Here is a 12,027-nt window from a genome sequence, read left to right as displayed (position 1 = left end):
TTAAGTATATAGAAAGCAAAGGCAAAAGAAGAAATAGGAAGAGGTAGAGAGGCACCTCTGGATGGTAGCCTCTGCTAACTGAATGGTAGCCTCTGCTAACTGGATGGTAGCCTCTGCTAACTGGGTGGTAGTCTCTGCTAACTGGGTGGTAGCCTCCACTAATTGGGTGGTAGCCTCCGCTAACTGGGTGGTAGCGTCCGCTAACTGGGTGGTAGCCTCTGCTAACTGGGTGGTAGCCTCCGCTAACTGGGTGGTAGCCTCCGCTAACTGGATGGTAGCCTCCGCTAACTGGGTGGTAGCCTCTGCTAACATGGCTTCCTTTGTGGCTGTTCTCAATGACAGAGAGTTTTCACTCTCTTCTTTCTCATCACAGAGTCAGGAGAGCAGTCCTACCCACACCAGAGGAGGACCCTTTGAGACGCATGCACCTATGTCTGAGGGGATGTGTGTATGGGACAATTGTGTTTGCAGAGCTGGTTCCTCAGTGAGCTCAGACAGCATGTGACAACTGGCCAACGTCACATTTATTAGAGTCACATTTTCTGAGCCTTGAAAAACTCAACCCAGGGACGAGAGGCGTGGCTCCGCGGTTAAGAACGCTTGCTGCTCTTGCAGAGGACATAAGTTCAGTTCTCAGCAGTCACCTGTAACTTCAGCTCCAGAGCATCCACCCTCTCTTCTGGTCTCTGTGGGGACCTGTACACACATGGCACACATACAGACAAGCAAGAACACATACATACACACAAATGAAAATGAAACTTACAAACAAAGCCATAAATGGTGCACACGTGGGTGAGAAGGGTGATGGAGTGTGGGGTGTGCACACATGTTAGCGAGTGGTGTCCACACATGTTAGCGAGTGGTGACCACACACTTGCCTTCTCTCTTTATTAAATCCCCTCCCCCAAAGTTTGTTTTCTTTTATTTGCTCTGCACTGCCCCTCCAGACCAGAGTTCTTTGATGATGTGACTTTGGGGTCTCAGGATCTCAGGTTTGCTAGGCAAGTGCTCTACAGGTGACCACACCCCCAGTCGCTCACCTGTGGCTCCTAGGCAGGTGTCCTATCACAGGGCAACACCCTTTCATCTCGCTGGTAGATTCTAGGCAGTGCTCTGCCTCTGAGCCACTTCCAGCCCCTCAATGGAGGATTCTGGCTTGAGCTACACCCAAACCTTCACTGGTAGATCCCTGCCTCCGAGCCTCATTTCTGTCCCTGAACAGTGTTTGTGTGTGAGCACCTGGGGGAAGGGTGGCATCGCCAATCATTGTCTCTAACACTAACAGTGAAGCATGGCCACTCACCCAGCCAGGGCAATGACAGCTGCTGGTGGCTTTGCCAATAGGAGGAGCCAGGTGGCTCTCACTTTCCATTGCGTCCCAGCATGCCAAGCATGTCAAGCAACATGGTAGCCCGTGGCCCTGAGAGTTATAAACACATTTGAATACAGAAGGAATGGGACTTCCGTTTATCAGTGAGAGACTAGTGCAAACAGAAACCTGCGGCTCAACTCCCTCAGAGCCTTCTATGTAGACACCAGAGCAGAGCTTCCAGCTCTGTGTTCTCTGAAGGAAGCAGTTCTCCATCAGTAAGAAAGCTGACAGGGGAAGCAGCTGATGTAGAGACCCGGACCTACTCCCGCTTGGTCTCCAGCTGCTCTTGACAGAAGCAGAACTCTTACCTCAGACTTAACGTGGGTTCAAATCTCAACACCTGAGTTGGTTTTGTTTCATATAATTTCTTTCTCATTAATTTGTAAAAATTTGCGATACATGTTTTATTTACTTATTTGGGGTATGTGTTTTGTCATACTGCATGTATGTGGAGGTCAAAGGATAATTTTTCTCTTCCCACCACATGGGTCCTGGGAAACAAACTTTTAGTGGCCACCAGACTTAGTGGCCATCAGACTTAGTGGCCATCAGTCTTAGTGGCCACCAGTCTTAGTGGCCATCAGTCTTAGTGGCCACCAGACTTAGTGGCCACCAGACTTAGTGGCCACCAGACTTAGTGGCTACCAGACTTAGTGGCCATCAGACTTAGTGGCCATCAGACTTAGTGGCCACCAGACTTAGTGGCCACCAGTCTTAGTGGCCACCAGACTTAGTGGCTACCAGACTTAGTGGCCACCAGACTTAGTGGCTACCAGACTTAGTGGCCATCAGACTTAGTGGCCATCAGACTTAGTGGCATGTACCTTTACTCACTGAGCTGTTTTGCAGTTCCTCATCAGCTTTTTGACCCCTAAGTTGAGAAAAGCAATGAATACATGTACTGGCTTGCTTTAAAAAGTAAAGTTGGACTGGGGGAGCTACCTCCATTGTTGAAATACTTTCTGCACAGGCAAAGGGACCTAGAATCCACATAAAATACCCAGGTGCCATGTAGCGCTCTTGTAATCTAATCACTGTGCCGTGGAAATGGGTGGATCCCCAAAACTCACTGTCCTGTCAACCCAGCTTAGCCAGCACCCTGGGCCAGTGAGAAGAGCAGCGCCTGACAGATGACACCCAAGGGCATGCGTGCAGAGGTGTACACACACACACACACACACACACACACACACACACACACACACACACACACACACACACACACACACACACACCCGAGGCCACTCAGTCGTGTCAGGTGTGTGCTGCTTCTGGGTAGAAAGGAGGACAGGTTTACTGTTACTGTTCAGGCAGCCAGCCCCTGGCACCTGTCTAGGAGGAAGCTGAGTCTCAGCAGGGGCCACTTTGCCTGTTGGTGAAGTGAGCTGCTAAGGACATGGTATCCCCTGGCAGCCTGCGCTTCAACGTTTGGTACCTAGAGCAGCTTTGGGGTTTATATTTAATCCTCTGTCTCTAGCTCTTAAGGCCATTAAGTTCTGGGTCCTCCAACCACAGCAAATACAAATGTTGACTCTCAGGTTGGAAGGGAGGCCGGTTTGGCTCTCTAAGCTCTTCCCTATGGAAAAGACTGTAAAAAAAAAATCCTCCCCTCTATGGTGGCCTCCGTGGCTGGAAGCACCTCCAACTAGCTTGTTAAGCTGCTGGATCCTATTACTGGCAGGAAGGTGACTCTTAGCCATTGTAAGGCCCAGTTGTCACGTGACTATTTTATGTCCCAGATGCTCTGCTCTGAATGGAGACTTGTGAGCCCTGTAACTTCCATGTCTCTTTGGGGATTCCTGGAGGAAGCTGAGACAGGAAGTCCATTTCCCTTCCTGGCCCCCAAAGCACTGTGAGAACCATCACACCTCCTCCTCCCCCTCCCCACCCACCCCCACCCACCCCTGGCCCCTACTGGAGGGTCGCAGAGCACCTTGGCCACACCTTTGGGGCCTTTGGGGCAGGTATTTGAAACCTGAATCTCAGAGTTCCCAAGGGCTGCTGGGAAACGCTGCCTGCCGGTGAACCCCCTTCATGTTTAACTGACCAGAACACAGGGTTGATTTACTAGTTCAGAGCCCAAAGCGAGCTGGCCTGCCTGAGAACCGGCCTGGAAGTAGGTCATCAGCCCAGGAAATGGAGGAAGTTGCCTGGAAAGTGAACGAATGTTCAGAGTCGAAATGGTTCACTGCGCAGTGGGCATCCACGACTCCTGTCCAGGCTCTGTAACTAAAGTCCCACCTCCACCCTGCCGTGTGTGTGTGTGTGTGTGTGTGTGTGTGTGTGTGTGTGTGTGTGTGTGATGGTTCACTGCGCAGTGGGCATCCACGACTCCTGTCCAGGCTCTGTAACTAAAGTCCCACCTCCACCCTGCTCTGTGTGTGTGTGTGTGTGTGTGTGTGTGTGTGTGTGTGTGTGTGTGTGTGTGTGTGAGAGAGAGAGAGAGAGAGAGAGAGAGAGAGAGGGAGAGACAGACACAGACACAGACACAGAGAGTCTCTCGCTGGCCTGCAGCTCTCCGAGCGGCTGGCTGGCTGGTGAACCCCAGGAGCCCTCTTGTCTCTGCCTCTTCAGTGCAGGGATTACCAAAGCACTATGTAGGTCCTGGGGATCAAAAGCCCTGGTCCCCACACTCGCGGGCCCAGCACTTCATTGGCTGAGCTATCTGTCTCTCCAGCCCTTGGTTTACTTTGGAGACTTGCAGCCCAGGCTGGTCTTGGACTTTGAATCCTCCTGCCTCTGTTTCCAGACGCTGGCCTGACAGGCATGCGCCACTAAGCCAGAGTATGAACTTTTATTCTTTGTCCAATGAAGATTTCTATTTTACGTTGTCTATAAAGTTCCTGAGTAGTATATTGGTGTCTCCCTTTGAAAGACCCAAGCCTGGGGGCATTAGACAGCTCTCACACCACCACCCAGGAGTCATCCGCCTTGTTTTCTTGGGGTTTTGGTTTTGGTTTTGTTTTGTTTTTTGAGACAGGGCCTCTCACTGGGACCTGGTCCTCACCACATAGGCTAAGCATGCTGGCCAGGGCGTGCCAAGGACCCCCCATTCTCCGCATCCCCAGTGCTGAGGTTACAAGAGCGCACCCCACTCCTGATGTTGTTACGCAGGCTCACATGCCTGTACAGCAAGCGCTTTGTAGACTGAGCCGTCTCCGCAGCCCACAGCTGTGGTGTGCCTGAGTCCCAGAGAAGGCAAGCAGTCAGACGAGTGCCAGAGACAGTCACTGACTTCTGCTTTATTCCAAAGAAGCAAAGACCTTGAGCTTGGAAGAACAGGACGGGGTGGGGTGCTGCGGTTGGACTGACAGTGAGAGGTGGGGCCTCCTCCTTGCAAACCCGATCAACTGCTCTTTGCACAGCACGTCTCAACTCTCTGGGGCTACTTACCCTCAGGCTCAGAGCTATGTCACTGTTGATTTGAATGAGATGTGTGCTTGCTGCATCAGAGTTAAAGACTTGAAAACTCTGTCTTTGGTCACATAGAGGGCCAGGTTATGGTCCTGGACTGGGCCTTCCCATGGATTCTTCACCACGCTCTCAGCTTTCTCAGTGTTTGTTCATCTGTCTTCCTCCCACCGTGGCCCTTATCCAGGGTCTCAGACACGCCAGTAAGAGGCATCTCTCTTCAGGCCCAGAAACAGACATCCAAGCTGGACGCTGAGGCCTTACGTCTGCACACAACCCTAGCCGCCACACGGGGGCGCACTCTATCCACTTGCTTTCCCCTCATTTGTGTGGTCTTAGGAACTGAACCAGGAGTTAGTCCCCACATTAAAGTCAGCTCGCTGCTAGAACCCACCCGCCCGCCCCCATCGGGCTGCTGTCTCCTACAGCCAGTGAGCTCCTCTCCTAAGGTATTTCCCTGTGTCCCACAGAGGGCCTGGAGCCCTGGGGAGGGAAGGCACGAGAGGTACACTCTCCGGGGGCAGAAAACTTGTCTTAAAATCTGGTGAGGGTGAAGAATTTGGGGTGATGGTCTCTGTCACTGGGAGGCAGTGTTGCCCTTGGATTGTTTTGTAACCTCTTGCAGTTTCCATGGGGAGCTGGGGCCAGCGGGGCACAGGGACTCTAACATTCACCTCAGACCTGGCCCTGGCCCAACCAGCCCAACAGAGTGTCTACTTGCAGTTGTTTATTTGTTTGAAATGGGGTCTCAATGTGTAACCCAGACTAGCCTCAAACTCTCAGCTATCCCCCTGCCTCCACCACCCAAATGTTGGAATTCCAGGTTGGAGCCAGCAGGGCCCAGATCAGCCTCAGTCTTCTTGGGTCCCATCCAGGCTGACCCTTCCTGTCACCCCTACGCCGCCACCACGCTTCTCTGAGTGTGCTTGACTCTGCTTTCATCCTCCTAGTTGACCAGAGACCGGCCCAGCCTCAAGCTGACGGGGACCTGGTGGTGTCACTGAGACAGTCGTTCCACAGAGTGGCTTGTCTGCATCCCTCGAGTGTTTTGGAGGAGGCCGGAATGTCCTTTGACACCCCCTAGTAAACAAACACCCCTGTCATGGACAGCTCATTAGCACAGTAGAGAGCATTGGCCTCATGGTCCCTCAGTGCCAAAGCCCCCACAGCCATGGAGGAGGAGCCCCGTAGGAGCATATGGCTTTGCTAATCACAGTCTTGTCCCTCCAGGCCGCACAGGAGCCAGCACAGGTGACAGTGTGCGCTTGTGATAAGGACCCGGCCAAAGCTGGTGATGGATGTTTCTTGAGAAGGAAGCTGATGTGTCGTTTGAGTCTACGTTAGGCACATGAGTGGAGGCTCACCCTCCCTCCCCACTACAGCCAGGGCCCAGGCATGATCTATGGAAAGCCTGGCAGCCATCTTGCTACCTACTAGGGAGACTCAGGTCAAGTTCACCATCCACAGGAGGCAACAGCGAGACCAGAACCTCTTACCTGTGCCTGATGTAGAGGACAGGCTCCATCGGGACATTCGCATACTCTGTTCTAGTTCTCTCGCTCTCTCGGAGGGAGATGCTTCCCTCTTACAGACATAGATCCAAGATGGCAAAACAGTGTGCCCAAAGTCCCCAGTTAGAAGCATGTCGCTAACACAAGGGATCAGGCCCAGGAGTGGCCCCTCCCTAGAGCCCAGCATCTTAGCAGGAAGCATCAGCAGACGCGCCTCTGGCAGAGCTGTTTCTGACACCCCGGGCTGTAGTCAGCAGGAGAGGGTCCGCATGCCTCCAGCTCCCCCTCTGGGCCGTAGGCTCCCCTTTCTCCTGCCCCTGTGTCAGCATGGCCTCTTTTTACCTGAAATGTACTCTAGTTAGTTTCGCGGCTTTGGTGCAGCTCTCACACGCCAAATTTCTGAGTCTCTGCCCCCATCCTCTCGGGGAGCTCCTATTTCTATTCTGTGTCACTACCAAGTTCCAGAGCCACGTTGTCCATCAGCGGTGTCCATGTGAACCAGCAAAATCGTAGTGAAATGCTGTCTTGGTAAGTCTAATGGACTTGTCCACTAGTGGCAGGCGAGATGAGGTGAGCGGCAAGAAGGGATGTGCTCACAAGGGAGCAGCCGCTCGCTAGGAAGCCGTTCTCATTGCTGTGACCAAGTACCCGGCGCTGGCAAGTTGTCAGAGGGAGGATTCCAGCTCATGGTATCTGAGGGGCCATCCCTCACAATAGGGAGGATACTGCAGAAGTGGTCCCCACACTCCTGTGGGTCAGGAAACAGAGATGGGACTGGAATAGGCCTGGATAATGACCTTTAAATTCTGCCCCCGAGTGACCCACTTCATCCAGAAGGACCTCACCTCCCAAAGGCTTCACAGCCGCTCAAAACAGCACCATCATCTGGAGAGCAAGTGTTCAAACACACGAGTCTGCGGGCAGGGCGGGAGGGGGCTATCTTATATTCAAACTGTAACATATGGGACATCGGTTTAAAGCGCACACTTCTCTTGCAGATGGCCTGACTTTCCAGACCATAATGCACTGGGGTTTAGAGTTTTGGGGTTTCTGTGATGTTGTCTTACCTGGTGTGCATAGCTCTTTGTAAGGAAGGCTTCACTCATCATCCTTAGTCACAAATTACATCATACAAGCATGGAAGATTCATGAGAGAGAGAGAGAGAGAGAGAGAGGAGAGAAGAGAGAACAAGCGAGTGTGTTTGTGAACGGAGAGGTCAGGAGGTACAGTGAGAAAGGTCATAGGAGTATTGTGAGCTGTAGAGGTCAGAGGTCAGGTTGCATGACTGACACACGGCTTCCGTCTGTTAACGCAGTCTGGGCTGCAGGCCACTGAAGACTCGGTTCAGAATGAATTAAGCAGAAGAAAGCACATTGCCTTGGAAAGTAAGACATTTTAGCTGGGGCGAAGGCCGGCTCATGAGTGCCAGCCATGCAGCCTGACTCCCACCCCCAAATTCATGGAGAAAAGCTGGGCCTGGTGACAGCTTTGGAAGTGGAGGAGGTAGACCACGGGGCTTGCTGGCCAGCTAGCTAAACGGGTGGGCAAGTTTTAGGTCAAAAGTGAGGGGCCTTGTCTCAAAAGGGTGGACAGGGGACCAGCGAGAGGGTTTATGGTGCTTGTCATGCAACTGGAGGTCCCAAATAGAGAGAAGGCAAATGTGCGATTGCTCCACTAATAAAATAATTAAGGTAGATGTTCCCTGAGGAATAACATCCGAGGTTGACCTCTGCTGCCACATGAATGTGCGTGTGTGCATATGTGCGTGCACACACACGGTGGAGGGGGGCCGACGGGGAGAGAGAGAGAACAAGTTGTTCAGAGTATGCTGGCCCAGGAGCTAGCTGGTCTCTCAGCTCTACCTTTTCCTCTGATCTGTATCTCATGGTGGCAAAGTGGCTGCTAGCAACAAAAGGCATTTCTCACTTATGTAGCATCTAAAGGCCAGAGAAAGACAGACTATTGCTTTTATTTTATTTTATTATTGTATGAACTTGTCCATAACACTTCCTGTCCCTAGGCGACTCCTTAGAACCATGTTGTGTATCCAGTCCCAAGGCAAGTACTGTCTAGATGAATGAGTGATAAAAACCGGTCTCCTCGCCCAGGCAAGGACAGAGCCTCAGATCCCTGACAAGCCTCCATTAGCACACAGCCCCAGTTATGTGGATAAGGTGGGGCCGTGGGAGGAGGGATTCCCTTAGAAACAGCCATGGGTAAGCAGACCAGACCGCTGTCATCTCCGAAGGCCTGTAGGCATCTTGCTGGGAGGCCACATGGAGTATGTCTTAGTTTCTGCTTTCTGAGCTGGTGCTTGTACACATAAGCAGGCACATATAGACACAATAAAAATGCATTTAAACATTAAAAGAGCCAGGGCTGAGATTGTTCAGAGGGCTGCATTAAGTCTTGTCAACCCACTTAGGATGTAAGCCACTTAATGACGGCCACTTTCCAGAGGACCTTCCGCTACCACAGAGCATTTCTCCTAAGGAACTTCTCTCCTGCACTGGGGAGTCTGGGGTGATGTGGAGCGGGTGCTGCAGCAGGGAGCAGAATGTTGAGGTTCCTTTTCCCGTTACTGTGATCAAGCGAGCAAAACTCAGGGAAAGAACGGCTCGCCCCAGCTCACAGTTAGAGGGGGACACAGTCCATCATGGCACGGAGGGCACGGTTGAAGGAGTCATGTGGTATTCACAGTCAGGAAGCGGAGAAAGGCGGACGTCGGTGTCCATCCCACCTCTTGGTTTATTCAGTCCAAGATGTTAAGGTGTCACACGCAGGCTCAGGGTGGTTCTGCCTGCCTCAGTTAACCCACTCTAGAGACTTCCTCACAGGCATGCCCAGAGGCTCGTCTCTTCGGCCATTCTAAGCCCTGCCAAGTTCACAATTCATGTAACCCTCACACAGTTGTCAGTCCGACTTTTTCCCAGTCGGGGCCTGGAGGTTCCTGAGTCTGCCTGTAGTGGTTGCCGCAGTCACATCGATGTACAGAAAATCAGAGCTGAGCGCCAAGTATGCACTCACGCATAGCAACTGTGTCCAGGGCCCAGGGCTTTAGGCCTGCAGTGAGCCTTGCATGCAGAACTTTTAATTTCTTACCAAGGACATAAGATCAGGACCCATGCAGTCCTTCCCTGTGCCAGACACCTGCAACCTCCTTGGGTTTCTGGGTAATAAATAAATGCATCCATGTACAAGCTGCTCACCAAAGGGTTGTTTTCTCCATCCTCAGAGAGATTCTTCTCAGCTCCTCCAGCCCCACTACTTCAGGAAGTCCAGACCCGTCCTCAGGGGACGCTGCAGTCAGTGCCCTTCAACAGCAGCTGCTACTAATGGTGGCTCGGAGGACGCAGTCGGAGACCCCACGGGTATGTGTGCACCAGTGTCGCTGTTCATGGCTGCTGTAGAAGCCCTAGGTTTTCTTAATAGTGTGTGTGTGTGTGTGTGTAGGTGAAGGTACACATATGTGCGTGTGTGTGTGAAAGTATACATGTGTGTGTGGAGTCTAGAGGACAGTCTCAGGCGTCAGACTTGGTGTCTTCCTCAAGATCAGTGTTTGCCTCTTTGGAGATAATGTTTTCCGTTAGCCTAGAACTCTGCAAAGAGACTAGGCTGACTGCCCAGTGAGCCCCAGGGACCCACCCATCTCCGCCTCCCCAGTGTTGGGAGAACAGCATGCACCACTCATACCTGTTTTTTTCCCGTAGGTTCTAGGGGGGCAAACCCAAGTCCCCCTGCTTGTGTGATGAACATTTTACTGACTGAGTCTCACACACACACACACACACACACACACACACACACACACACACACACAGACACACACACACACCTGGCCCCAGCAGCAGGTCTTGAGGTCTGTCTGTCTCCCACTGGCAAGTCAGATCTCACTCCACTTTTCCTGTGAAACATCCCCATAGGGCTGTGTACTGAGTGGTGAGAAAATGCCACGCAGGTGGCCAGCAACCCCCTGTCTCAGTCACTCCCCCAAATGCAACAAGAGTCTGTTCATATTGATCTTGGGTTGCTTGGAAGCACAAACCCCTGAGAGCATCGTTGGCATCTTCTGCCTGACCCTACGTGGTTTTAAAAACATCTACTTTTTAAAAAAAATTATGATAACCTTGCATTTATTTACTAAGCGTGCAAAGATTCTTAAATACTTGATTTGGAAAGGAGTTTTTTGTTGGTTTGAGTGATGTGAAGGGAGTGAAAACAGGAAGCCTCCTGTTAGTTCACCAAGAAACTCCTTGTAATGCTCAGTCAGTCATCCAGGCAAGCGTCAGGGAGACACGCAGGAGGCTGAGCGAGGATCCCCAGGCAGCGGCACCATGAGAGGCTGGGCACAGACCCAGGCTGCCTCCGAGCCACAACTGCAGCGTGGACCATAGGGATTAAAGGCCAGGGCTGGCTTCTTAGGGGAAGGAATTCTTGGCTTTGGCTTCTGAGAAGGGTGGGCCTCCTCTGGCCCAGCCTGAGTGAAGAGGGTAGCAGATGGGTGAGTTCAAGTTCCTGTGAAGTTTCTTGGTTTCCGTGTCTGCCTTTTTCCTGTCAACGTCTCTATTCCTTCTAAAGTACCCTGCCTTTGCAAAGTTAGTGTGGCTTTATATTTGCTTTTAAGATGGCTCTGAAAAATGTCTCAAAGAAGTCTTATACTCTATGGCTAATGGAAAGGACACAGTTCTCAAAAGAAGAAACACAAATGACCAATAAGGTTTTTAAAAAGTGTTCAACCTTCTTAGTCATTAGGGATGTGCAAATTGAAGCTACTCTGAGATACCATCTCACCCCAGTCAGGGTGACAAGCGTTCACTGCCAGTGGGAGTGCAAACTAGTGTGGTCATCATGGGACTCACTGTGGAAGTTTCTTTAAAAATTAAAATTAGGGCCTAGACAGATGCCTCAGCAGTTGAGAACAAACATTGCTCTTGCAGAGGGACCCACGTCAGGTTGCTTACAACTTCCCTCCAGAGCATTTGCTGCCCCCTTCTGGCTTCCACTGACACCTACACTCACATGCACTTACATATAGTTAAAAATAATTTTTATGAGCTGAAGAGATGGCTCAGCAGTTGAGAGCACTGACTGCTCTTCCAGAGGACCCAGGTTCAATTCCCAGCACCCACATGGTGTCTCACAACTCAGTGTAACTCCAGTTCCAGGGGACCTGACGACACACACAGACATACATTCAAGCAAAACACCAATATACATAAAATTATAAAAATAGTGATTTTTAAATATTTTTAATTAAAGCTGATGATTACAATTCCTAAACTCACCCAGGGTGTGTGTGTGTGTGTGTGTGTGTGTGTGTGTGTGTGTGTGTGTGTGTGTGTACATGTGTACATGTGAGTGTGTGTGTACATGTGAGTGTGTGTGTGTGTGTGTTTTGTCAGCATGTGGGCTCTTGCACTGGCTGACATGAGGTTTTATTGCTTGTTCATCTGTCTATCTATCTATCTATCTATCTATCTATCTATCTATCTATTATGTGTCTTGCTTGCATTGGATTTTGATCTGTGTGAATTCTTTGAGACACACATCGAGGCTCCACCCTCAATTAGACTGTGTTTCTGCTGGGCGGGTAGGGATGCTTGAGGGTTAATCCACCGTGTGGATGAGGCCTGCAGACCTGCAGGGGCAGCAGGAGGGGACCTGAAGCCCATTAAAAGCGTGGGTTCCCATCACCCCACACCCAGCCGAGGCAGGCACTTGTCCATGCA

The 12,027-nt window shown here is 51.3% G+C and overlaps 1 protein-coding gene across 1 annotated transcript in view; it reads left to right on the top strand.

The window, feature by feature from the left end:
- Positions 1 to 12,027, top strand: part of Pcnx2 (pecanex 2) — a 145,218-nt gene that overhangs the window by 25,568 nt on the left and 107,623 nt on the right. The window contains exon 9 of the mRNA XM_051169258.1: positions 9,534 to 9,669. Within this exon, the coding sequence (XP_051025215.1) occupies positions 9,534 to 9,669 (136 nt within the window). The remainder of the gene's footprint in view (positions 1 to 9,533; positions 9,670 to 12,027) is intronic.

The sequence above is a fragment of the Acomys russatus genome, chromosome 26, assembly GCF_903995435.1.
Source record: "Acomys russatus chromosome 26, mAcoRus1.1, whole genome shotgun sequence".
NCBI lineage: Eukaryota > Metazoa > Chordata > Mammalia > Rodentia > Muridae > Acomys > Acomys russatus.
This window is presented reverse-complemented; position numbering and strand designations above follow the sequence as displayed.